Consider the following 25,852-nt stretch of genomic DNA (forward strand, 5'->3'; position numbering starts at 1 on the left):
GCTTTACTGGGAGTCACAAACTCTTCTCCTTGTCCACTCAGTGATTACATTTGGGTGATGTTTTACTTAGATGTAAATAATACTTGTTAAACTTGTTAAACACACAAGCAGCATGATTAAAATGGACTCACACTGACCCACACTCATCGTTATTCCTCATTATGGTTACGCTGACACTCAACCACGTCGTCCTGAGTTATCATACATGTGATTTTAGATCAGATTAAATATAAAGTGCATATAAACAGAGATCGTCTACAGACTGTCCAGTTTAGGAGACGTGTGTGTGTGTGTGTGTGTGTGTGTGTGTGTGTGTGTGTGTGTGTGTGTGTGTGTGTGTGTGTGTGTGAGAGAGAGAGAGAGAGAGACAGACAGACAGAAAGAGAGAAACAGAGAGAACAAATGAGACAGAGAGATACAGAGAAAGAGAGAGAAAGAGACAGAGAGAGATAGGTAGATAGATAGAGAGAGACAGAAATAGATAGAGTGAGACAGAGAGATACAGAGAAAGAGAGAGAAAGAGACAGAGAGAGAGATGGATAGAGAGAGACAGAGAGAGCAAGTGAGACAGAGATATAAAGAAAGCGAGAGATAGACAGACAAGAGAACAAGACAGAGAGAGACATATATATATAGAGAGAGAGAGAAAAGGGGTGGCACGGTGGTGTAGTGGTTAGCGCTGTCGCCTCACAGCAAGAAGGTCCGGGTTCGAGCCCCGTGGCCGGCGAGGGTCTTTCTGTGTGGAGTTTGCATGTTCTCCCCGTGTCCGTGTGGGTTTCCTCCGGGTGCTCTGGTTTCCCCCACAGTCCAAAGACATGCAGGTTAGGTTAACTGGTGACTCTAAATTGAGCGTAGGTGTGAATGTGAGTGTGAATGGTTGTCTGTGTCTATGTGTCAGCCCTGTGATGACCTGGCGACTTGTCCAGGGTGTACCCCGCCTTTCGCCCGTAGTCAGCTGGGATAGGCTCCAGCTTGCCTGCGACCCTGTAGAACAGATAAAGCGGCTAGAGATGATGAGATGAGAGAGAGACAGAAAGAGAGAGACAGAGAGAGTGAGTGAGACAGAAGAGAACGAGAGAGAGAGAGACAGAGAGAGATAGGTAGATAGAGAGAGAAACAGAGATAGGTAGAGACAGAGAAACAGACAGAAAGAGAGAGACAGAGCGAGTGAGACAGCGAGATACAGAGGGAGAAAGTGACAGACAGAAGAGAATGATACAGAGACAGAGAGAGCAAGACAGAGACACAGAGAGAGAGAGATAGGTAGCTAGATAGAGAAAGACAGAGAGAGAGAGAGCACCCTATTTTGTATTTATTGAACTAATACACAGACGTGCATCTACAGTTCAGCTGTCATGAGTCATCATCATTGCCACGGCAACAGAGTGAGCTGCCTGGTCCTTGCTAGTGAAAAGCACAAGTACAGGCTGTGTTAAAGCATGCTATAGCCTTTCTAACACAATCCCTGCCTTGTTTTCACAAATGAATTTTAACCTTAGAACACAGTGTGTGAGTTTGTGTCTCAGCGTGGCAGACGCAGGAGAGATTTCACCAGTCACATTCCATCTTAACTATAATGCAGTACATTAGTTCCTTGTTTTCCTCTCTACATCCCGCACGTATAAGGTAAATATCTCCCACTAGTTATAAATACGCTCGCTCTTTGATATGACTAGTGGAGTACAAATAGGACGCGATCATGCTTCAATAATTCAGTGCATGGCCTCGTGTGTTAATAATTCAGCACTGGATCTGCAGACGGAGACGTCTGAGAGGAGAACTGCGAGTTCACCGTGGTCAGGAGGTCACTTCATGACCGTCAATCAGAGAGACGGATGGTAAAAGAAAGAAAAATGGAAATGAGATGCAGTGCCCTTGCAGCTGAGCTCTGAAATATGGAATATTTTATTCTCAGTTCTGGTTGAACTTTGTCATTTTGACCTGTTATTTGAATACAAAAGAGCTGCATAAAATAAGTAAGGGATAAAACAATTGAAGGTGTGCTGTCATAGGAAAATAATAAATGGAGGAATGGTGTGGTGCATCCCATGCGAAGCAGACTTAGCATTCTGATCCTGAAGTTTTATTTTCCAATAACATCACATCATGAAGTGTTTTATTCCTCTTATACCACAGCAATTTGGCAGCGACTATAATTTTTATTTTATTAACAAATCACTTTATACTTTTAACCATTTATAGTTGCGCTTATTGTTATGGTACAGCCACAAATCTAGTTATCACTTACGTTAAAGCAGCTATAAACAGTTGCTCCTTCATTATCTTATCTTTTTTCTCTCTCAATGTTAATAAGACACAAATAAACACAATCAGTCATGTCAGAGAGAAACCGATAAGCACAAAGTCTTCTGTCCTGAAGACTTTCCTGTGGTGGAAAACATACTGAATGTTAAACATTTAGTAGAGTATTATATACAAAGGAGCTGTTACTATAGTTATAATACATAGGGCCAAATTACTCAATTCTGATTGGTCAATCAAGGAGGGCTTTTTTCCTTAACACGGGGCCGTATTTCTGAAATGCTATTGGCTAGTTTGTTGCTTGGTTACGGCTACAAAAATTAGCAAATTTTGTCAACAAAATGGCTTTTGTAAAGAAGTTCCAATAAAATTTTGTAAACCACTTTCAAAATCCTCGTGTCGTGTCGCCGTGTCATGATGAAAGACGCTTTAGAAACTGATTCAAACGTGCAAGATAGTCTCGCGCCCTGATTGGTTCAGAAAACGTGAATGACAAATGTTGTGAACTTGAATGGCTTCCAAAGTATGAATTTGGCCCGATATATTATAAACAAGTAATCGTATGGTTCCTCGTAAAATTAAGGATCAATTCCACTCGTGATTTCAAAGTTTTGAAATTAATCCTTAATTTTACTCGGCCCCATAAGATTACCTATACAAATTATAATATATTAGAATGAGTTTTGCATCATTTTGTAGCTGCACTGTTGGAGCTGCTGTTACTGGAAAATTAACCAAAACCTTCCAAACTTAATATAATTAACAGTTATTCCACAAAATCGAGTCGTACATGAGCTGATAGCTGTAAGCCATGTACGGTGAGATTGAGTGGAATAACTGTTTTATTCTATCCACATTCACTGGATTTTGAGAAACAGCATTTTTATTTTTTGCAAATTCGATCAATAAAAACTTTATACAAAACGTTGGACAAAATAATTTCTGCTTAGAATGTAAACAAACTGGTGAAATGACAGGAGCAATTCGTGAAAAATGTGATAATTCTTGAAAAATAAAAAAAGATGCATTCTTACCATCAAATACTTTTATTCCATATTTTGTTGCTTTTTTTGTAATTTTTGGGGTTTTGTTTTCGAGTAGATTTTTTATTTCGTCCTCGGTTGGTTCCTCAAAATGCTCCGCCATTTTGTTTTTCTCAACTCACGGTATATGAGCTGATATCCTAGTAGTAAAGTAGCCAATCAGAGTGCATGATTGCTCATATCCAGTGAATGTGAATAGAGTAAAGCAAATTATTCACTGGATATGAACAATCGCACGCTCTGATTGGCTACTCTACTACTAGGATATCATCTCATATACCGTCAGGAGAGAAAAACAAAATGGCGGCGCGTGTTGCTGAACCAACTGAGGACGAATTAAAAACTCTACTTGAAAACAAAACTCCAAAAAATACAAAAAGAAAACCCCAATAAAACATGGAATAAAAGTATTTGATGGTAAGAACGCATTTTTTTTTATTTTTCAAGAATTATTATTATTGTTATAGCATTTTTCACAAATTGCTCCTGTCATTTCAGCAGTTTGTTTACATTCTAAGCAGAAATGATTTTGTTGGACATTTTGTATAAAGTTTTTATTTATAGAATTTGTAAAAAAAAAATAAGAAGAATGTTCTGTTTCTCAAAATCCAGTGAATGTGGAGAGAATAAAAGTTATTCCACTCAGTCTCGTCGTACATGGCTTATAGCTATCACCTCATGTACGACTCGATTTCATGGAATGTTATTACGTATCAAATCATATAAATATGAATATTATTCTAACACCATTATTATTTTTGCTTAATACTGAAAACAGAATTATTTTTTAACATCAATAGCCAATTAACTAAGATCATCATTAAAATAGGATTAACTGAGAAGTCCTAAACATACTGTATAGTGGCAGGGTGGTATGGTGGCAGCTCAGCGAGCTGCCACCATACCACTCTGCCACTGTACAGTATGTCTAGGACATCTCAATTAATCCTATTTTATACATGTTGGATTACTGATCAGGCCTGAGTTTCCCAAAAGCTTCGTAGTACAAATATCATCATTAAATGGTTGAGCGAGCAGCACAATGAATGCTCTCTCTCCTAGTTAAGCTGCTCTTAGCGTTAAGAGGCTCTTGGGAAACCCACCCCAGAAAGACTGTGTGTTTTCTACATTCCTGCAAACACTGTGGCACTAAAAATGTCCTCATATAACTTCTCTCTTCTGATACACACTGCTTGATTAACACACTGCCTGACTTCAGTTCAGTATCTCACATTTCCTTATTCTCAGCAGTCCATCACTGAGCTTATCTTACTTTTTCTGTGTGTCGTAAATGTTTTAGAACATATCCGACACCAGCCAGACGTTTTATTTATTCGGTTTAATAGGGTTTCCTGGAGCAAATGCATGCTGGACCCTTTTCAAGCGCGCAGGATTATAGGCAGTAAATGAGGAACCCCACTGATTTCAAATGCCGGCGAAGTTGCAGTTAAGCACTTTTCTTCCTCAGGACACGATTATCATCACGTGCAGCCCCAACAACACAAACGACTTTTGTCTCTAGCCAGTGCAAGCCACACTCTCATTGATAATAATAAAAGATTGAAGGCAGGTTCGAGCCCCAGGTCACTGTTCTGTTTGTAACTGGGTCTGTTTCTGCTAATCCGTCTCTCAGCTGGAGAACAGAGCATGAAATATGAACAAAGTAGAACAATAAGGATCAAAAGAAATGATTTTGAACGTCATAAATAATAGATTAAATGAACATCTGTTTAAAAAAACTTTTATTAATTAGTTTTTTTATGGCAGATGTTTTTTTTTTCTAGAAAGCTGCATCTGTCATGTTTGGTAAGTGGCCATGGTTTTCTCCAAATTCTAGTTGACCAATACTTATGAAAAGCTTGAGGTTAATTTACCAGTTCTTTTAAACTAGTGTACAACACCAACACTACTTCCAACAACAACATAACTGTTCTTGTTATTTACATTACATTAATAGCATTTAGCAGACGCTCTTATCCAGAGCAACATACAGTACAACACATCCAGAGCAGCCTGGAGACCAATTAGGGGTTAAGTGCCTTGCCCAAGGGCACTTCAGCCATTCCTGCTGATCCAGGGAATCAAACTGGTGACCTTTTGGTCTCAAAGCTGCTTCTCTAACCATTAAGCCACGGCTTTGTATAACCACACGTGAACTCAAGTGCACAAAGGCGTGACAGTCAAGTGTTCACATGCTGTGTGACCACAACTTTTAGCTCACATGTACGGTATATCCCCATTCATCACCACCAAAATACCTCATTTTCATCGATAACTCGTCGCAAAGCATTGCGAGCTGTAGTGTGACCGTAGCTTAATGAGATGGATATGACATTGGATGTAACCCAGCAATTTTGTACCCTACTATGAGTAAAAATTAGCTTCAACTTGAAAAAAAAAATGTGGCCCACTAGATGGCACTTTGCAGCCCATTCCAGTGGTTCAGAAACACTGCCCTATAGATTCAGAACCGTAAGAGATAGAGAATAACACTTAGTAGGGAAAAGTTGTGTCCTGGTATCTTGAACAAATTAAAAATAAAAACATGAAAATTGACAGTTACAGTGGTGCTTGAAAGTTTGTGAACCCTTTAGAATTTTCTATATTTCTGCATAAATATGACCTAAAACATCATCAGATTTTCACACAAGTCCTAAAAGTAGATCAAGAGAACCCAGTTAAACAAGTGAGACAAAAAAATTATACTTGGTCTTTTATTTATTGAGGAAAATGATCCAATATTACATATCTGTGAGTGGCAAAAGTATGTGAACCTTTGCTTTCAGTATCTGGTGTGACCCCCTTGTGCAGCAATAACTGCAACCAAACGTTTCCGGTAACTGTTGATCAGTCCTGCACACCGGCTTGGAGGAATTTTAGCCCGTTCCTCCATACAGAACAGCTTCAACTCTGGGACGTTGGTGGGTTTCCTCACATGAACTGCTCGCTTCAGGTCCTTCCACAACATTTCGATTGGATTAAGGTCAAGACTTTGACTTGGCCATTCCAAAACATTAACTTTATTCTTCTTTAACCATTCTTTGGTAGAACGACTTGTGTGCTCAGGGTCGTTGTCTTGCTGCATGACCCACCTTCTCTTGAGATTCAGTTCATGGACAGATGCCCTGACAATTTCGTTTAGAATTCGCTGGTATAATTCAGAATTCATTGTTCCATCAATGATGGCAAGCCGTCCTGGCCCAGATGCAGCAAAACAGGCCCAAACCATGATACTACCACCACCATGTTTCACAAATGGGATAAGGTTCTTCTGCTGGAATGCAGTGTTTTCCTTTCTCCAAACATAATGCTTCTCATTTAAACCAAAAAGATCTATTTTGGTCTCATCCATCCACAAAACATTTTTCCAATAGCCTTCTGGCTTGTCCACGTGATCTTTAGCAAACTGCAGACGAGCAGCAATGTTCTTTTTGGATAGCAGTGGCTTTCTCCTTGCAACCCTGCCATGTACACCATTGTTGTTCAGTGTTCTCCTGATGGTGGACTCATGAACATTAACATTAGCCAATGTGAGAGAGGCCTTCAGTTGCTTAGACTCAGTGGCATGCACAGACATTTTGGGGGGCAAGTGCTCTGGGGGGAAAAAAGGGCACTTTTTTGTGCATGTGGAACACCTTATTATAAAAGTCTGAGATTTAACCCTCCTCTTGTGTTCGGGTCACCACTGACCCATTTTAGTTTTTAAAGGTGTAAAACAACCACTTAATGTTAATTTATTACATCAAGGCTTTTTGACTTTGCCAGGAATCTCTAGTTGAACAAAATAGAAAAATAAATTTTTGTTTTCCTAAATCTGAAAATGGTCTAGCAAAAAATATAATACTTATGTGCAGTTGTTTCTGTATGCGACGGGCTACTTCACGACAAAATAATTACAGCTTGGGCTTAGAGGGCAAACAATACATTTTCACTCGATTCATGTGTTACCTGGCTGGTGGGGCAGGGGAAGAGCTGACTGACTGCCCGATGTGTTGTCTGCGCTACGACAAGGCCGTGGCTTCCAGGACGCTATGCTGCTGCAACCTCACATTGAATGCACTGCACGCTTGTTCACGTGACAGAGCAAGAGAGATAGAGGTCCGGTGTGTGTGCGGAGGGGGCACACATCGGAACATTATTTTCACACACGCTTTTAATGCCGCGGCTTTTCTAAAAGATCATGTCGACATTGGCCTCAGTTAGTTAAGTTAAAGTCCTTCCCGCACCATGTGGCACATCGGGCAGCGCCGATCTCCGTTACTGTAGCCCTCGGCCTCTCGCCTATTACATAGCTATGGTTACAGTGGGGGGCTAGTCCTCTGGTAACCACGAGAGTTTAACTCCCCATGCGCATCTGTATTGCAGCCTTGCCAGATGGTAGTAGGTACCATTTTTATGATGGTCTTTGGTATGACCCGACCGTGAATAGAACTCACGATCTCCCGATTGGCCTCAGTAAACTGGAAAAAAAAAATTCAAAAGGCACTTTTTTGGACAGAGGGCAGAGGGGCAGGTGCTTGAGCACCACCTCATGTCTATCTGTGCACGCCACTGCTTAGACTTTACCCTGGGGTCCTTTGTGACCTCGCCGACTATTACACGCCTTGCTCTTGGAGTGATCTTTGTTGGTCGACCACTCCTGGGGAGGGTAACAATGGTCTTGAATTTCCTCCATTTGTACACAATCTGTCTGATTGTGGATTGATGGAGTCCAAACTCTTTAGAGATGGTTTTGTAACCTTTTCCAGCCTGATGAGCATCAACAACGCTTTTTCTGAGGTCCTCCGAAATCTCCTTTGTTCGTGCCACGATACACTTCCACAAACATGTGTTGTGAAGATCAGACTTTGATAGATCCCTGTTGGATCTTTTCCTCAATTGGATCATTTTCCTCAATAAATAAATGACCAAGTATTTTATTTTATTTTATAAATGAGACAATATTTTGTCTCATTTGTTTAACTGGGTTCTCTTTATCTACTTTTAGGACTTGTGTGAAAATCTAATGATGTTTTAGGTCATATTTATGTAGAAATATAGAAAATTCAAAAGGGTTCACAAACTTTCAAGCACCACTGTATAAGTGATTGAAAAAAAGAGGTATTCTTCATATGAAATTTTTTGATGATTGGTTGAAAACTGAGGGAGAAATAGCGTCCTAAAAATGTTGGGATAATAATAATAATAATAATAATAATAATAATACAAATAATAATAATAAAGTAGAAAAATCCTGAGTGAGAGTAACAATTTGCACCAGCGCTGCTCGCACAAATTAAAAACAGCAAATTTAGGGAAAAGGGACTGTATAAGGACTGTTTTATTATTATTAATAATAATAATAAATAATTATTATTAATAATAATAATAAAACAGTAAATTTAGGGAAAAGGGACTGTATAAGGACTGTTTTATTATTATTAATAATAATAATAATAAAACAGTAAATTTAGGGAAAAGGGACTGTATAAGGACTGTTTTATTAATAATAATAATAATAATAATAATAATAATAATAAAACAGCAAATTTAGGGAAAAGGGACTGTATAAGGACTGTTTTATTATTAATAATAATAATAATAATAATAATAATAATAATCTCATCTCATTATCTCTAGCCGCTTTATCCTTCTACAGGGTCGCAGGCAAGCTGGAGCCTATCCCAGCTGACTACGGGCGAAAGGCGGGGTACACCCTGGACAAGTTGCCAGGTCATCACAGGGCTGACACATAGACACAGACAACCATTCACACTCACATTCACACCTACGCTCAATTTAGAGTCACCAGTTAACCTAACCTGCATGTCTTTGGACTGTGGGGGAAACCGGAGCACCCGGAGGAAACCCACGCGGACACGGGGAGAACATGCAAACTCCGCACAGAAAGGCCCTCGCCGGACCCGGGGTTTGAACCCAGGACCTTCTTGCTGTGAGGCGACAGCGCTAACCACTACACCACCGTGCCGCCATAATAATAATAATACTACAGTAAATTTAGGGAAAAGGGACTGTATAAGGACTGTTTTATTAATAATAATAATAATAATAATAATAATAATAATAATAATAATAATAAAACAGTAAATTTAGGGAAAAGGGACTGTATAAGGACTGTTTTATTAATAATAATAATAATAATAATAATAATAATAATAATAATAATAATAATAATAATAAAACAGTCCTTATCCAGTCCCTTTTCCCTAAATTTGCTGTTTTTAATTTGTGCGAGCAGCGCTGGTGCAAATTGTTACTCTCACTCAGGATTTTTCTGCTTTATTATTATTATTATTATTATTATTATTATTTGTTTTTGTAAAATTGATCATTTTTTTCTATTTTTTTGATAATTTCTCATTTATAAAAAATATGTTTTTAGCATAAATTTGAGGGACAGGGTAGATGAAACAAGGGTACTTACATGTCGTGAATGTTTACTCTGATCTTTGAAAATGAGTATAAATGTGTGATATGGAAACTGTGCTAATGGAAAAGAAAAAACACTTACCGTAATTAACACGCAGTTGCACTGACAGTCTATTATAGTTGCATAACTATATTCATTCCATTTATGTCACTTAGTTGCAGTATTTGAGAGAGAGAGTCTTTCTTTTTTATTTCTCTTTTTCCGGGCCAGCGTGTTGATGCATTCGCACTAATTTTGAAGCAAATCCCCATGCACAAATCTCTCATATCGGCATGCAAGTTGTTTGTGTAAACATGTGTTGTGTGAGACTCTTGTTCACGCCTCACTGCTTATGTGAGTGATGGAGAGATGAAAAACAAGTGTGAAGAGTGGAGGTTATTCCTCCACCATCTGTGCGACATGATGAGATGCAAAACAGCTCTTCATCCAGATTGGGATGCTTTGGAAGGGATTTTCCTAATGTGCCATTAAAAATCATATACACACACTTTTTTTAAGGTCTGAACCATTCAGTTTGCCACTTCTCAGCTCCTACTGAATGTCCATGCTGATGGGGGACAAATTAAAGGAAAAACTGTGACTCAGTCATGCAGTGGGAGGTGGTTTTTTTTTTTTTTTTTTGCTGGCATGGATTAGCTTTACTTGTCTCCTTAGAAAGAAGCGTCACTGTTAATCAATACAAAGCTATTCTGACTGATCACCTTTATCCTATGATGAAACATTTCTCTCCTGATAGGCATGGCCTCATCCAGGATGACCCGACCCCCTTCGACAGGGCACGAGGGCTCATTGAATGGTTTGATGAGGATGAAAATGATGTAAAACATATGCTACGGCCTTCACACTCACCAGAGCTTCACCCAGTTGAACACCAATGGGGGATTTTGGAGCAATGTGTTAGATGGAACTTTCCAACGCCATCATTAAAACACCAACTGAGGGAAAATCAGTGTTTATCACTCTAATACAGTAGCAGAGACTTGTAGAATTGATATCACGGCTGTCTGAAGCTGTTCTGGTGGCTCACACACTATTAACACACTTTATGTTGGGTTGTTCCTTTAATTTGTCACCTATCTGTATTTGGAACTAGTGCTGTAGTCAAGACCACTTCAACCGAGACCAAGTCATAACCAAGACCAGAGGGTATTGAGACCAAGACAAGACCAAGACTTTGAGGGGTTGAGACTAAGTCGAGACCGAGACCAAGGCAGGGTGAGACCGAGTCAAAACCAGAATCAGATCAGTGTGTGTGAAGGGGGTAGGGGAGGGGTGACAACCGTTAATAATAGCGACAATTTCAAATGAGTAATGAGTTACCTTATTGGTTGCATTTGAAGCATACAATTTTACATCCAATCACAATAATGATGTTAACAAATAAATCAGATTCTACAAAGGCAATTTAGTGAAATCTCCACAGTTGTGGTCTTCACCCGTCTTGAATTAAAATCCTGAGTCTCCATGTCTGAGACCGAGACAAGACCGAGATCTTCAAAAAGTGTTCTTGAGACCGTATTACAACACTATATGGAACAATCAGACAACATATCAGATTTTATTCTATCCACATTCACTGAATATGAGCAATCATGTGCTCTGATTGGCTACTCTACTACTAAGATATCAGTGTATATACCGTGAGCAGAGGGGGAAAAAATGGCGGAGCGCATCAAGTCAGATATATATCATTTTGTTATCAAGTATTTAAAAGAAACAGAAATAGCTAAAAGAAGATAGTTTTTCCCCCAATATCTCCTGTTCCACACTCCAGCTCAGTTGGTGGTGCCAGACCGCCAAAAACCTAAAGAAGAAGAAGAAAATGGAGGACCGTGTTACTGAACAAACTGAGGATGAAATAAAGACTCGACTCGAAAACAAAACCCCAAAAATACAAAATAAGCAAGAAAATATGGCATGAAAGTATTTGATGGTAAGAACGTATCTTTTTTATCCCCCGCTGGCCGAAAGGCCCGAAGAGGGATTATGTTGTGGCGATGTCCATCCGTCCGTCCATCTGTCTGTATGTCCATCCGTCCCAGGAAGGGTACTCACCTTCTGAAATCAGCTTCTCTCACAATTTTTGGAGGAATTTCACAAAACTTGGCAGGATTCTTTGTTATATGTCAGTCCTACACATATTGCAATTTCGTTCAGTTCAGTCGCATTTTACCAGAGTTATGGCCCTTGATTACCAAATTTGTACTTTGACAATTTCACGAGGGTGTACTAAGCACTTATAGCATAGATATAGTTGCCAGCAGGGGATATTGTGCTCTCAGAGCACTCTTGTTTTAATTATTTTTCAAGAATTATTATTGTCACATTTTTCACAAATTGCTCCTGTTATTTCGCCGGTTTGTTTACATTCTAAGCGGAAATGATTTTGTTGGATGTTTTGTCTAAAGTTTTTATTTATCAAATTTGCAAAAAATAAAACTAAAAATGCTCTGTTTTTCAAAATCCAGTGAATGTGGATAGAATAAAACAGTTATTCCACTCAATCTGGTCGTACATGGATTATAGACAACTTGGTGCTACGCACCTCGTCAGCTATCAGCTCACGTACGACTCGATTTCATGGAATAACTCTTAGGTGTTTGCAGGCTCTGTACATGGACCTAGTGTGGGTTATGTACATAGTATCAAGGTACTGTAAATCTCCATTCTCTTTATTGCTTTGACCTTTACAATAGCTAATTCAAATAGCCAGAGTCCTATCATTATGCATTTGAATGGACTAATAAGGTAAGGTGTAAGGCCTCAGGACTCTGTACTGCAGTGTCATCTTCTCATTGAGTGAACTAATGAAATACTGCCTGCATATTTAGTTCTCTGGCCTTTGCATCATTAACAAGAATGACTGCTCATGCTGAGTTTAATGTGCAGTAAGTAGGGGCAAGTTCTTAACCCTGGAGCTTTATTTTAAGTAAATCCAAGAACTGTACACCAAGTCCATAGTGTGCATCAAACCACATTCAGGCATAGTTAAACAGTGATAAACAGTCATAATCCATAATCAGAAGCAAGGAAAACGTGGAAAGGTTTAAATCAGGAGAATACAGAACCAGGAAACACTGAAATCATGGAAACAAATGCATAATAAGACTTTGCGATGGTATACTGGCACACTAAGGTATAAATAGACAAACTTAGCAGAACTAAACATAAAACAGGTGAACACAATCAAGCAACAAACCAATGACAGGACGGAGTTGGAGACAGGACTAGAACAGAAACCACAACAAACACGAGCACATGGAATTCATTGCCCTGGAAAGTACAGTGTGAAGTGGGATTAAACACCAAGTTCAATCCCAAAAGTTAGTACCTTTTTATTTTGAGCCAAATGATGACTTACAGAAGCAGAAAACTAATCAGCAAGTGTCTAAGGTTTTCCTCTGACGTTTAGAACCTGATAGTTCTTTTTATTGTGTTTATCAATGTTCTCACCAAAGTCAGTTCATCATTGCAGGGTTGTTCTCTACGCAGACGATACAGCCCTGTTCTTTGCTGGTAAGGACGTCCATTCGATAGAGTTACTTCTCGAGGAAAATCTTCATGCCCTCAATAACTGGTTTTCTCTTAACAAGCTAATCGTAAATTGTACCAAAACGAAAGTCATGTTTTTTTGGGTTCTAACCGCAACATCTTAAAAGATCTCCAAAGCCAGTATTGTCATTCACAGGAACTGATCTAGAAGTTACAGATTCTTTCAAGTACCTACAGGTATGTCTGACTTTTGATCCTACTGTGACCTAATCATATTGACGATCTCTCTGGAAAAGTAGCTAAAAGATTAAACCTTTTGAGGAGGATTAGAAAGTATCTCACTGTGGACGCATGCAAATATCTTCACGGCTCTTTGGTTCAGCCTGCTTACGAATACTGTGATGTGGTCTGGTCTAATGCTGACAAGACAAGCCTCGACAGATTACTCAGGTTGCAGAAGAGACGAAGAGAGGTTTTTTAGTTTTACACATTATTCTACAAAAGAAGACCAGAAAAGAATGATCTGAAAACTTGTTTAGAGAGTTGGCTTGTGCCGCTTTTCCACTACAAACGCGGCTGAGTCGGGCTGAGCCGTGCCGTGCTGAGTCGAGCTGAGCGGGGCTATTGAAGTTGCATTTCGACTACAACCGCGCTGAACCGTGCTGGCTGGAAGTGGGTGGACACATTGGGTGGAGTTAGCGAAAGTGGGTGGACGTCACGTGATGTCGTTAAGCAGCGCAAACAGTGACATCAGTGAGCTTTTAAGCGGTAGTCTCACGACCCGAATAGTAAACAATAAACATGGAGGACATGGAGTCGTTAGTGTTGCTGGTCTTGGTTCTGTGGCTTGTTGTCACCGACAACGCCAACAGATACTGGCAAGAGCGTATAGATGAGGCGAGGCGCATAAGGCTTCAGAAATTCTCTCGTAATTATTCTTCTTCCGGGTTTACGGTGTTTACAGATCCCAGCGTGCTCGCGGGGCGTGTGTGGGCATGTGAGGACACTCCTCCTCACCAATCAGTGCACAGGGGAGTGTCTGCTCACGCCCCCAGCCTCACTCGGCTCGCTTTGGCTCGCTTCAGCCCTACTCCAAAACGGTGCGAGTTTTAGGGGCTAAGCAGGACTGAAGCGAGCCAAGTCGTGCTGTTCTTTGGTAGTCGAAACGCGAGCCGTGTCGGGCTGAAGTGAGCTGAAGCGAGCTGAAGTGAGCTGAAAAAGGGTAGTGGAAAAGGGCCATTGGATCCCTTGAACTGATCGTTGGACTTTCCATAAATGCCTATTCGTATTCAAATTCTTGAAAGGACTTTGCCCGTCATACCTCAGGAACATGTTTACCTGCAATTCTGAAGTATATAACCACAACACTCGAAACAAATCTAACACTCACATGGTTGAAATATCATCCAAGTCTGGTTATAGAGCTTTCAAATATTCTGCTGCTAAATTATTCAACAGTCTGGATTCTGTAATTAAAAATGCTGTGTTAAATCATTTTGCTCAAACTGTTGGTTATGCATATAACTAAAAATGTTCTAGATTAACTATAATTGTCCAATGTACTCAAACCTCTAAGTTATTATAATTTTCACACTATTTCGTCAAGTTTAAATTGTCAGTACAAATCACTATAAGTTTTAATATTTTTATCCACATATTACATTTTATATATTTTATTCGTTATTATATATTTGCCATTAATTTATATTTGTTATGCACAGCTTTCATGTAAATAAGCGTTAGCTTTTGAAACCCTGTGCCTAATAAAGTTTATTATTATTATTATTATTATTATTATTATTATTATCTCATCCGGCTGACAGGCGATGAGTTTATGCCATCATGTGCTGTCCGGCGGCGTCCACATTTCACGAAAATCGCTTTTTCTCTCTCAATTCTTCACTGATTTTTATTATTTTTGGCAGGAAGGTAGGTCTGCCTGGGGTGCATATAGCTTCTACCCAAATTTGCATAATTGCAATTAATAATGGAGATATGGAGTAATTAAGCCCTAACAAGCAGTTTCCACACAAATCACTTCTTCTCCTTCAATTCTTCACCGATTTTGAGTCTCTCTGGCATGAATGTAGGGGTACCTAGGGTGTATATCACTTCTACCCAGATTTGCTTAATTGCAATTTTTAATGAAGTTATGGACTAATTAAGCCTTAATGAGCAATTCAACAAAAATCGCTTCTTCTCGGTCAATTCCTCACCGTTTTGGATTCTTTCTGGCAAATAGGTTGGTATTCTTGGGGTGGATATCGCTTCTATATATAACTTGTATATAGTGTAAATAGCTTGCAACATTTATTGCGCAAGGTGGCCCACTTTAGATCTGGAGTAGACGGGGCCGGAGTGAGCTATGCCGTCATTGACGGTCTTGTTATTATTATTATGCCAGAGCGGGAGGAAATATGGGATTTTTCACTCTCATGTTGAGATGGTAGACTCATGTTAGCTCACATATACAGGATAAGCTCATTTGAAAGGCATGTTGTGTTTCTTCTCTAATACTAGGTCATGACTCTCCTTGCCTTAATAACCCCTCCGATCCTGCCAGTAAAGGACACCATCAATTTCTTGTATCAGTTCCTGTCAGTTTTAGCTCACTTTTCTACTGACAAGGTGAGAAGTTCAGCCTCATTCACCTGCTGTTCCAGTAATCCCAGAAGTGGTGTCCGGTGATTTTGCAAGAGAGTCAACGTCCCCCAGGTCTCCATCAGACTCATTCAACAAATCACACACAGATTTGGCCTTGATGGACACTATAGTCGTCATTCTGAAACATTTTAGCGTAGTTCTGATTGGACGTGAAGAACAAAAGGTAGCCACAGAATCCCTACAATGAACTGACTGACAAACAACTGGATAGTTTTATGTTAAATTACATTTGTCCAGGAGCAAAACATACTGACATTGTGAAATAAAGTGCTCACAGTGGCGAACTTCATTTATCTGTCCTGCATGAGCAACAGTTATCAAAGTCAAAAGTCGAAGTCCTTCCCGTGCCAGAACCTGGTCTTTCCAGGCAGTCTCCAGTCCCCGTATTAACCAGGCCCTTAAGGCACGTTGGACGGCGCCAATCTCCTCTTCTGTATTCCTTGGCCTCTTGCCTATACAACTAGGGTTACAGTGCGGGGCTAGTCCTCTGGTAAGTGTGAGAGTTTGACTCCCCACCCACATCTATATTGCAGCAGCCTTGCCAGGCAGTGGTATGTACAATTTTTGTGATGGTCTTTGGTATGACTCAACCATGAGTAGAATTCACAATCTCCTGATCTCCCGGCCTAGTGGCTAGCAGACACACTAACCACTAGGCCAGCTCACGATCAGCAACAGTTATGGCTTCATATATTTCCAAGGATGCGTGTGTCAGACCTTGTGCATATAGATTGTATATAGATATGTTCAACTGTAAAAGACTGATGGAAAGAAAAAGAATCTTCAGTGACACTTGAATAAATTATTACATTTTCCTCCATCTGGTTTCCCCAATTCATCATTCGTTCATCTTCAGTAACTACTCGAGCCTGGTCAGGATTATTGTGGATCTGGGAATACACTCATGAGTGTGTATTCCCACACTAACTCACTCCAAGGGGCAATTAAGATTAACCAGTACACCTACAGTACATGCTTTGTTATTGGGAGGTCGGAGGAGACCAGAGAATTCAGAGAAAACTGACATGGACCCAGGGAGAACATGTGAAACTAACAGACAGCAACCTGAGATCAGGATTGAACCGGAGACCCTGGAGCTGTGAGGTGGCAAGCTACCCGCTGAGCCACCATCTCATCTCATCTCATCTCATCTCATCTCATTATCTGTAGCCGCTTTATCCTGTTCTACAGGGTCGCAGGCAAGCTGGAGCCTATCCCAGCTGACTACGGGCGAAAGGCGGGGTACACCCTGGACAAGTCGCCAGGTCATCGCAGGGCTGACACATAGACACAGACAACCATTCACACTCACATTCACACCTACGCTCAATTTAGAGTCACCAGTTAACCTAACCTGCATGTCTTTGGGGGAAACTGTGGGGGAAACCGGAGCACCCGGAGGAAACCCACGCGGACCCGGGGAGAACATGCAAACTCCACACAGAAAGGCCCTCACCGGCCACGGGGCTCGAACCCGGACCTTCTTGCTGTGAGGCGATAGCGCTAACCACTACACCACCGTGCCGCCCCCTGAGCCACCATACCGCCCGCAATTCACCACACACACTAAGGAGAACTAGAAATTGGCTATGAGGAAATTGCTCGAAAACTGTAAAAATACATAAAATTAAAAAGAAAAGCTGACTCAAAATATAGAGACAAATATCAGTTACTGCACCACTATTAATTTTATACTGATGTGCACCATCCTGGTGACTCGAGATGACTTTTGTGAGGTTCACAAACATCCATACTTAAAGAGATAGTAGCTGAAGTCACGGATTGGAGAATGTGGGAGCTGTGATACCTTTTTCCTGAATATTAGAATGACCAGAGTCCAGGCATCAAGCCTGAGAGGTGTTTTGATCTGTGCCATCCACGCTGACATGATTACATCTCTCTCTCTCTTTGTTCTCCTGTCATTTTATCCACTACTTTCTGCACACAGGCTCTGTATTTCATGATCTGATAAACAGGAGTACTGAGACACTGAGGAAGGGCTGTGAGCTCTGGGGAAATTCCACTGTAACAAAGACCTCATACTGTAGAGAAAGTGTGTGTGTGTGTGTGTGTGTGTGTGTGTGTGTGTGTGTGTGTGAGAGAGAGAGAGAGAGAGAGAGAGAGAGAGAGAGAGAGAGAGAGAGAGAGAGAAAGAACAAAGGATTGAAAATAATCAACCTTCTTGATTGGATCATTTGCAAACCCATTTAAAAATTAATTATCTGCACTGAATGAACTGATGAAGTGCATCGCAGTGAATACAGATCTTTGTTTTCTGCACTAAAGTTTGCATCGTTGGCTTGTAGTCAAATTTTCAGATGGCTTCTGAGACAGATCCTTAACATCTGACCTTTGAATCGTTTAGAGTGCAACTAGCAAACACTTTATAGAGATATTATACCTCAACTAAAGCTCAGTTTGCACTCATCTCATCTCATCTCATCTCATTATCTGTAGCCGCTTTATCCTGTTCTACAGGGTCGCAGGCAAGCTGGAGCCTATCCCAGCTGACTACGGGCGAAAGGCGGGGTACACCCTGGACAAGTCGCCAGGTCATCACAGGGCTGACACATAGACACAGACAACCATTCACACTCACATTCACACCTACGCTCAATTTAGAGTCACCAGTTAACCTAACCTGCATGTCTTTGGACTGTGGGAGAAACCGGAGCACCCGGAGGAAACCCACGCGGACACGAGGAGAACATGCAAACTCCGCACAGAAAGGCCCTCGCCGGCCACGGGGCTCGAACCCAGACCTTCTTGCTGTGAGGCGACAGCGCTAACCACTACACCACCGCAGTTTGCACTCATTTATGGAAAAAAGCAAGATGAGATGGCCTACAAGATTGATTGAATATTTAACAGTTATTCCACGAAATCAAGTCGTACATGAGCTGATAGTCAACAAGGCGCGTGGCACCAAGTCGGCTATAAGCCATGTAAGACAAGATTGAGTGGAATAACTGTTTTATTCTATCCACATGCACTGGATTTTGAGAAACAGAGCATTTTTATTTTTAGCAAATTTGATAAATAAAAACTTCACACAAAACGTCCAACAAAATAGTTTCTGCTTAGAATCTAAACAAACCAGCGAAATGACAAATTCAGCAATTTGTGAAAAATGTGATAATTCTTGAAAAATAAAAATATATACATTCTTACTGTCAAATACTTTTATTCCATATTTTGCCGCTTTTTATTGTATTTTTTGGGGTTTTGTTTTCGAGTCAAGTTTTTATTTCGTCCTCAGTTGGTTCAGCAAAGCGTGCTGCCATTTTGTTTTTCTCTACTCACTCTATAAGAGCTGATATCCTAGTAGTAGAGTAGCTAATCAGAGCGCACAATTGCTCATATCCAGTGAATGTGGATAGAATAAAAGATCTCAGACAAGGCAGCACAGTGGTGCACTGGTCAGCACTGTCACCTCACAGCAAGAAGGTTTTCGGTTTGAGCGTCTCGCCTGACTGGGGCCTTTCTGTGTAGAGTTTGCATGTTCTCCCCGTGCTTGTGAGGCTTTTCTCCTACAGTCCAAAGATATGTGGATGAGGTCAACAGGCTACTCCAAATTGCTCATAAGTGTGAATGTGAGCGTGAATGGTTGTTCGTCTCTGTGTTAGCCCTGCGATAGATTGATGACCTGCCCAGGGTGAACCTCGGCTCTTGCCCGAACTCAGCTGGGATTGGCTTCAGGTTCTCAGTAAGTGGCACTTGAGAAGAAAGACCTATACACTCACCGGCCATTTTAATAGGAACTTGTCCTTGATTCTAAGATTCCTGTTCTTGGCTGCAGGACTGGAACACATCTTCTGCTCTTGCATGCTGAGATGCTTTTCTCTTCACCATGGTTGTAAAGAGAGATTATATGAGTTGTTATAGCTTTCCTTCCTAGTAGCTCGAACCAATCTGGCCATTTCCCTCTGACCTCTCTTATCAACAAGGTGTTTGTTTCCACCCACAGAACTGTCACTCACTCAGTGTTTTTTGTTTTTCGCACCATTCTGTGTAAACTCTAGAGACTGTTGTTTGTGTGTGGAAACCCCAGGAGATCAGCAGTTTCTGAAATACTCAAACTAGTCCATCTGGCTCAAACCAACACCCATGCCACAGAGAAAGAAAGTCGCACTTTGAGATCACAATTTTCCCGTTCTGATGTTTGAATGACATGAACATGAACTGAAACTCTTGATTTGTATCTGCATGATTTTTTGCATCGTGCTGCTGTCAAGGGATCGGCTGATTAGAGAACTGCGTAAAAGAGCAGGTGGATGGATGGGTGTTCATAATAAAGTGGCCAGTAGGGGTATAAGTGGTTTATGCAGCCATATCGCACTAGCCAGGCGCTATCAGGGTTACCATAGCAACAGTCATTAAACTCAACAAAGAAACACCCACTAGCGACCAATAAAATCACTGCCAGTGTCCCAATTTTATTTCCCTAATTTTTGATACGATCCCAGTATTAACACTTTGAATATTGATTTATATACAACACTGATCTCATCTCATCTCATTATCTGTAGCCGCTTTATCCTGTTCTACAGGGTCGCAGGCAAGCTGGAGCCTATCCCAGCTGACTACGGGCGAAAGGCGGGGTACACCCTGGACAAGTCGCCAGGTCATCACAGGGCTACAACAACACTGATCTAATATTGATAATTTAGACTATTTTTGAAAGATTTAAGAGTTATTCGAAATATCAGAGATGTGATGGCAACGTACTTTAAGAATCTGACTAAAACCTAAAACATTTCCTTTCTTTGGCCATCGTATATTTTGACCACCACATCATTGGGCAAGATTGAACAGTCCTCAGACATCACTCGTGTTTTGCTGGCATTTGTTTATCCCTCTGAAAGTTACATTATCTGCTTGTTTTTTTAAGATTTCAGTACCTGATTAGAACGGAATCATACATTATCTCTAATCTTGAACTATTTTAGCTAACGGTCATTTGATTTGCTTTCTCTCACTCAGGCAGAGTTCTCAAGATCAGCGCTTATCCATCAGGCTCGGCGGGACCAGGTGGCCCAGACATGTCGTGCCCACAGTGCCTCAAGCCGCAAGCGACACGTACTGACACCCAGTGACTTAAAACACTTAGTTGTGGATGAAGAGCATGAGCTGATCTACTGCTACGTCCCCAAGGTGGCGTGCACCAACTGGAAGCGGGTGATGATGGTCCTGAGCGGGCACGGGAAATACAGCGATCCCATGGAGATCCTCCCCAACGAGGCGCACGTACCTTCAAACCTGAAGACGCTCAATCAGTACAGCATCGCTGATATCAACCACCGCTTGAAGAACTACCTCAAGTTCTTGTTTGTGCGTGAGCCCTTCGAGCGCCTAGTGTCGGCCTACCGTAACAAGTTCACCCTGCGCTACAACACGTCCTTCCACAAGCGCTACGGCACACGTATTGTCCGGCGTTACCGCAAGAACGCTACAGCCGAAGCACTCCAGAATGGTAGTGACGTCAAGTTCACGGAGTTCGCAGAGTACCTTATAGATCCAGCCACGCAACGTGAGGCGCCGCTGAATGAGCACTGGCAGACTGTGTACGCACTGTGCCACCCCTGCCACATCCACTACGACCTGGTGGGCAAGTACGAGACACTGGAGGAAGATGCTGACTATGTGCTCAAGCTGGCTGGTGTGCCCGACTCGCTACATTTTCCATCCTATGCCAAGTCTACCCGTACCACTGACCAGATGGCAGCCATGTTTTTCAGCAACATCAGCGCACAACAACAGAACCAGCTCTATCAGCTTTACAAGATGGACTTCTTGATGTTTAACTACTCCTCTCCAAGTTACCTGAAGGAGCAGTAGGAAGGGCTGGCGCACAGTTGACACACATTTTTAAACGCACACATTCTGCGCGAACACGTAACTCAAAGCTGAGCTTAACTTAATCAGAACATTGACATGAGAAGAAATGTTCACGAATTGGCGCCAGTGGAAACAGAGCAAAAGACTCTGAACTTCCGGAGACGGTTGGAACTGTATAATCCACCGGTGGTCAGTCTGCTGTATTGTGATTGAACAGAGGAAGATTTTGTACTGTATTTGGTCATGCTTTCATATTTGATGCGCAGTTCAGGTAAACCTGGCATTTCTGTGCTCATACACCCGTCCATCAGATTGTAAGATAAAGGTCATGTTACTGTTTATATTCCCTGCCATCATTAAGCAATATGACTCATTTTATTATAACAAGCTCAAGATCTCACCCTTCAGTTTCAAACACTCGAGGAGCGAAAGACTCTTGTGGACTTCTCTAATGATACTGAAACCTCAGCTGATGTGACTTCTGTTACTCCCCAGGATAGAACTTGCGGGCTGTACTTAAGCGCGCTTGTTCCAGTCTTATTTATGGTTGTCCCCCTAACTACAGCCGTCTTCTGTGTGAAGAGTGTGTGTGTGTACAGTAATTATATGATGCATATGTAAAGGAGGACCTTTGTGTTCACACAGGAGGACGTAAAAACGGCATTGAGAGGTGCCTTTGGGAGATGGGTGCATCCTGCTGCTCTTACGAGTCGGTAGCTGTCCTGAATTCAAAAGTCAGAGGATGGCAAGAGGTTAATTCATTAAGGGTCACTCCCGAGAACTATCAGCCATCTTTAAAAAATTAAGGGAATATTTCATGTACTTGCTTTGTTTTTATTGACTTATGAAAGGTAGCTGCGAGCAGCTGAGCAAAACATTATTTAAAATACTTTGTAAAAAGAAACGAAAGAAAGCATGATTTGATCTTTTTTTTCTCCGAGTGATGGATTTATAAATGGCAGGATTGATTTTTAATGGTTTTTTTTCATGAATATAACATGGTATAATGTTGCTGAGCTCTTGAGTGGATCGTGTTTAGGTTTAGGAAAGCAAAGTCTCTGCTTTCTGAGCTGTTTTCATAGGAACAATTTATTCATACAGGCTGAGAGTTGGGAGGGAGAGAGAGTAAAGGAGATGAGATGGGAGAAAGTGCTTGACAGTATCTGTTTCATGCATTAAGGCCGTGTTTGTTCCACTGTAACGTCTCTATCCCAATTTAAGCTCTTCAAAGGAACACATGCTTTCATTTGTAGAATTGTCCTTTTACGGCCCTATTTTGTTATGACTGTGAATCCGAAGAGTCTGAATATGATGAATTTGCCTATTTATGTGTCTCCCAGCCACAGGCGGGTGTGTCTGTCTCCACCGTCTGTGTCGACACGGCTGTACAAAAATCCTACACTGGTAAAGGTGACTCAGTCTAACACCAGCTTTCTCTTTCATCTGGATGCCCAGACGGATTAGTGTGCCTGGATAAACAAACACCTGTTGGCGCTTTTTTACAGATCGAGCCCCTGTGGAACAGGGTCTTTATAGGACGCACAAACACACAAAACAAATTGATAGCTCTCTAGTGATGCCATGAATAAAATGTTATTAAAGGGGTAAAGAGCATAATGCAAGCTGTGTGTTCTGCCTTGCTCTCCAATTCTCTCTCTCTCTTTTACTCTCAAACTTATTCTTCAATTCCACTGGTATCAGTTTACAGAAGGGTCACCTTAACTAAAATTCTCAACATTATTAACATTAAGAAACCACGAACTATGTTATTAACTCCAGGACCTATTCAACACCTACAGTAACTACAATAAAAATGTTCTAAGGAATAAAACACACAAGGTATAGGAAAATAATCCAATAAATAATAAATAGGCTGTGTGATACCACACCCCAATGCCCGACTGTACACCTGAAGTTATTCCTCTTTTACCAAAGCAATTTGCAGTGAATACAGTTTTTATCCATTTCTCGTTACAATAAATGTCAGTGAGACAAGTTAGCTCCCGTTCTCACTTATGTTATAGCAGCTTATAAGCAGTCGTCCGGTCATCTTTTTCTCTCTGCTGACGTTAATAAGACAAAAAATACAGCTTCTGATGTTCTTGAGAGACCATAAACTGAACACTTTCCTGTATTTGATAACATAAGGTTACAGTTTTACCTTCAAAGTAAAAGTGTTAAATAAACATCTCAGAAAACTTTGTCTTGCAATCTGGAAATACTGTCAGAGCTGCTGTTAGAGAAAATTAATCAACTAACTGATTAATAACTCTGTTATTTCTTTGTTTCGAAATGAATGTCCCTTAAGGCTTAAGTAATGTTAAATAATTAAAGCTAGACGGCCTTTCGATTTCATAAAATCGGTGAAATTTAGGTCTCTCTGAAATTTGGTCATTGTGATATATGCTTATTTCTGAAATTTCTCTCTCTCAAAAAAAAAAACAAAACAGGCTATTCTGTGGCTTGGAAGTTATTTAATTTGAGTGGATTAAAGCAAATAATGTGCATGAAATCACTCGCTTCACACAGTCAAGCAGACAGAGGAAGTCCGTGTGCGCATGCGCAGGTTTACCTTCATCTTCTTCTTTTGGGTTTTACGGCAGCTGGCACCCACAGTGTTGCATTACTGCCATCTACAGGTTTCCCTTTGAGCGTGCACTGACAGTTCCATCATTCTGTCGCTAAACGAACAGCTGATCACACCGAGGTGCTCGCTGAGCGCCGATATTTATTAGTTTGGTCCTGCGTTTCCTTTCCTTTGTATATAATATAACGTCTTTTCTTCTCGCTTTCTGTTACTATAGTCGGTCTTTTACGTTTCATTTGCACACTCGCCCTCCATTTTTCTCTCCTGTTTCACATTTGTATCCCACAATGCCTTGTGTGAACGGGGAAAGCCCACCACGTGATGCATGACGTAGTATCTTGAATTGGGTCATGATGAAGCAGGAAAAAATAACAGAGAATTTAGGGCCACGTGGCCTTAAATTCATGAATTGTTCTATTTTTAAAAAGCCTAATAAAATTGGAAGTCTGTGATTTGAATTCAGTAGCTTTCGGTCCACTAAAGAAAAATAATTGGGTGTCAGGGAAAATTCTTTTTATGACCTACACTTGAAAAATCTGAAAGGCCGTCTAGCTTTAAGCAATTGATGATGAAATAAGTCAAATAATGAATAGCATGGCTAACCAGTATTCCACAAGTACTTCAAATAAAAAATAATCCACAAAAACAAAATCACAAAGGTAAGCTAATGAATTAATTAATATGTTAATTAGGTTAATAGGCAAAATTCATAATTGAGGCTGAGTGTCATGGATGATGATGAACAGATTATTGTCACCAATGGCAATATTAATGGTCAAATATTCTCCCCAGAACAAATACAAGACAAAAATAAAATTTCTGCTTCATCACTTCAACACTGATTAATGATTGAAAATAAGTCCACAACAACCAACATGAACTAAAGCCTTAATTAATGTTTGCAGTGGTCGATTGATTGGCAAAATTCATAACTGCCAATATTTATTTGCTCCCAGAGACCAGAGTTGATTTGATTCTCAACATGCTCTGATTTACTTTATCCTCATTTATATGGACTTATTTTTAGTCATGGATGGAATCATTGGAAACATTTGTGCATGACGTTTATTTCACCAAACATGAACGAATACACGTGTTAGCTTACTTTGTTATTTTAACATTGCTTTTATCTGATTAATGCTGAAGTTTAAAGTTTTTTAATGTTAGCTAAAACAGTGAATGATGTCAGTTAAGGAAACCTTCATGTAAAGTGTTACTGTTCACTGTTGAGCAATAAATTAAAATAAATAAATAAAATCCAATCGAGACAGAGATCGGAGAAAGAACAAAGTCTGTTTGGAAGCTTTTATTTTTTGTTCACTCAGTATGTTCATGTCTGCACACACACACACACACACACACACACACACACACACACACACACACACACACGTAGTACTATCAATGTAAGGACCTGCTACTGACATCATTATTAATGTAGCTAATGAATGCTGTACCTAACCATAATCCTAACCTCAGTAACCAAAAGGAAACCCTTAGGATTAAAAAAAAAATTAATAAAAGCAGTTTTAAATG

The 25,852-nt window shown here is 40.5% G+C and overlaps 1 protein-coding gene across 2 annotated transcripts in view; it reads left to right on the plus strand.

Moving 5' to 3' along the window:
- Positions 1-23,846, plus strand: part of chst11 (carbohydrate (chondroitin 4) sulfotransferase 11) — a 114,882-nt gene extending 91,036 nt beyond the window's left edge. For both annotated transcript variants that reach the window (XM_060903398.1, XM_060903399.1), the window contains exon 3: positions 20,875-23,846. In XM_060903398.1, the coding sequence (XP_060759381.1) occupies positions 20,875-21,729 (855 nt within the window). In that variant the 3' untranslated portion in view covers positions 21,730-23,846. The remainder of the gene's footprint in view (positions 1-20,874) is intronic.
- Positions 23,847-25,852: the final 2,006 nt, after the last annotated feature.

The sequence above is a fragment of the Neoarius graeffei genome, chromosome 21 (assembly GCF_027579695.1).
Source record: "Neoarius graeffei isolate fNeoGra1 chromosome 21, fNeoGra1.pri, whole genome shotgun sequence".
Lineage (NCBI taxonomy): Eukaryota > Metazoa > Chordata > Actinopteri > Siluriformes > Ariidae > Neoarius > Neoarius graeffei.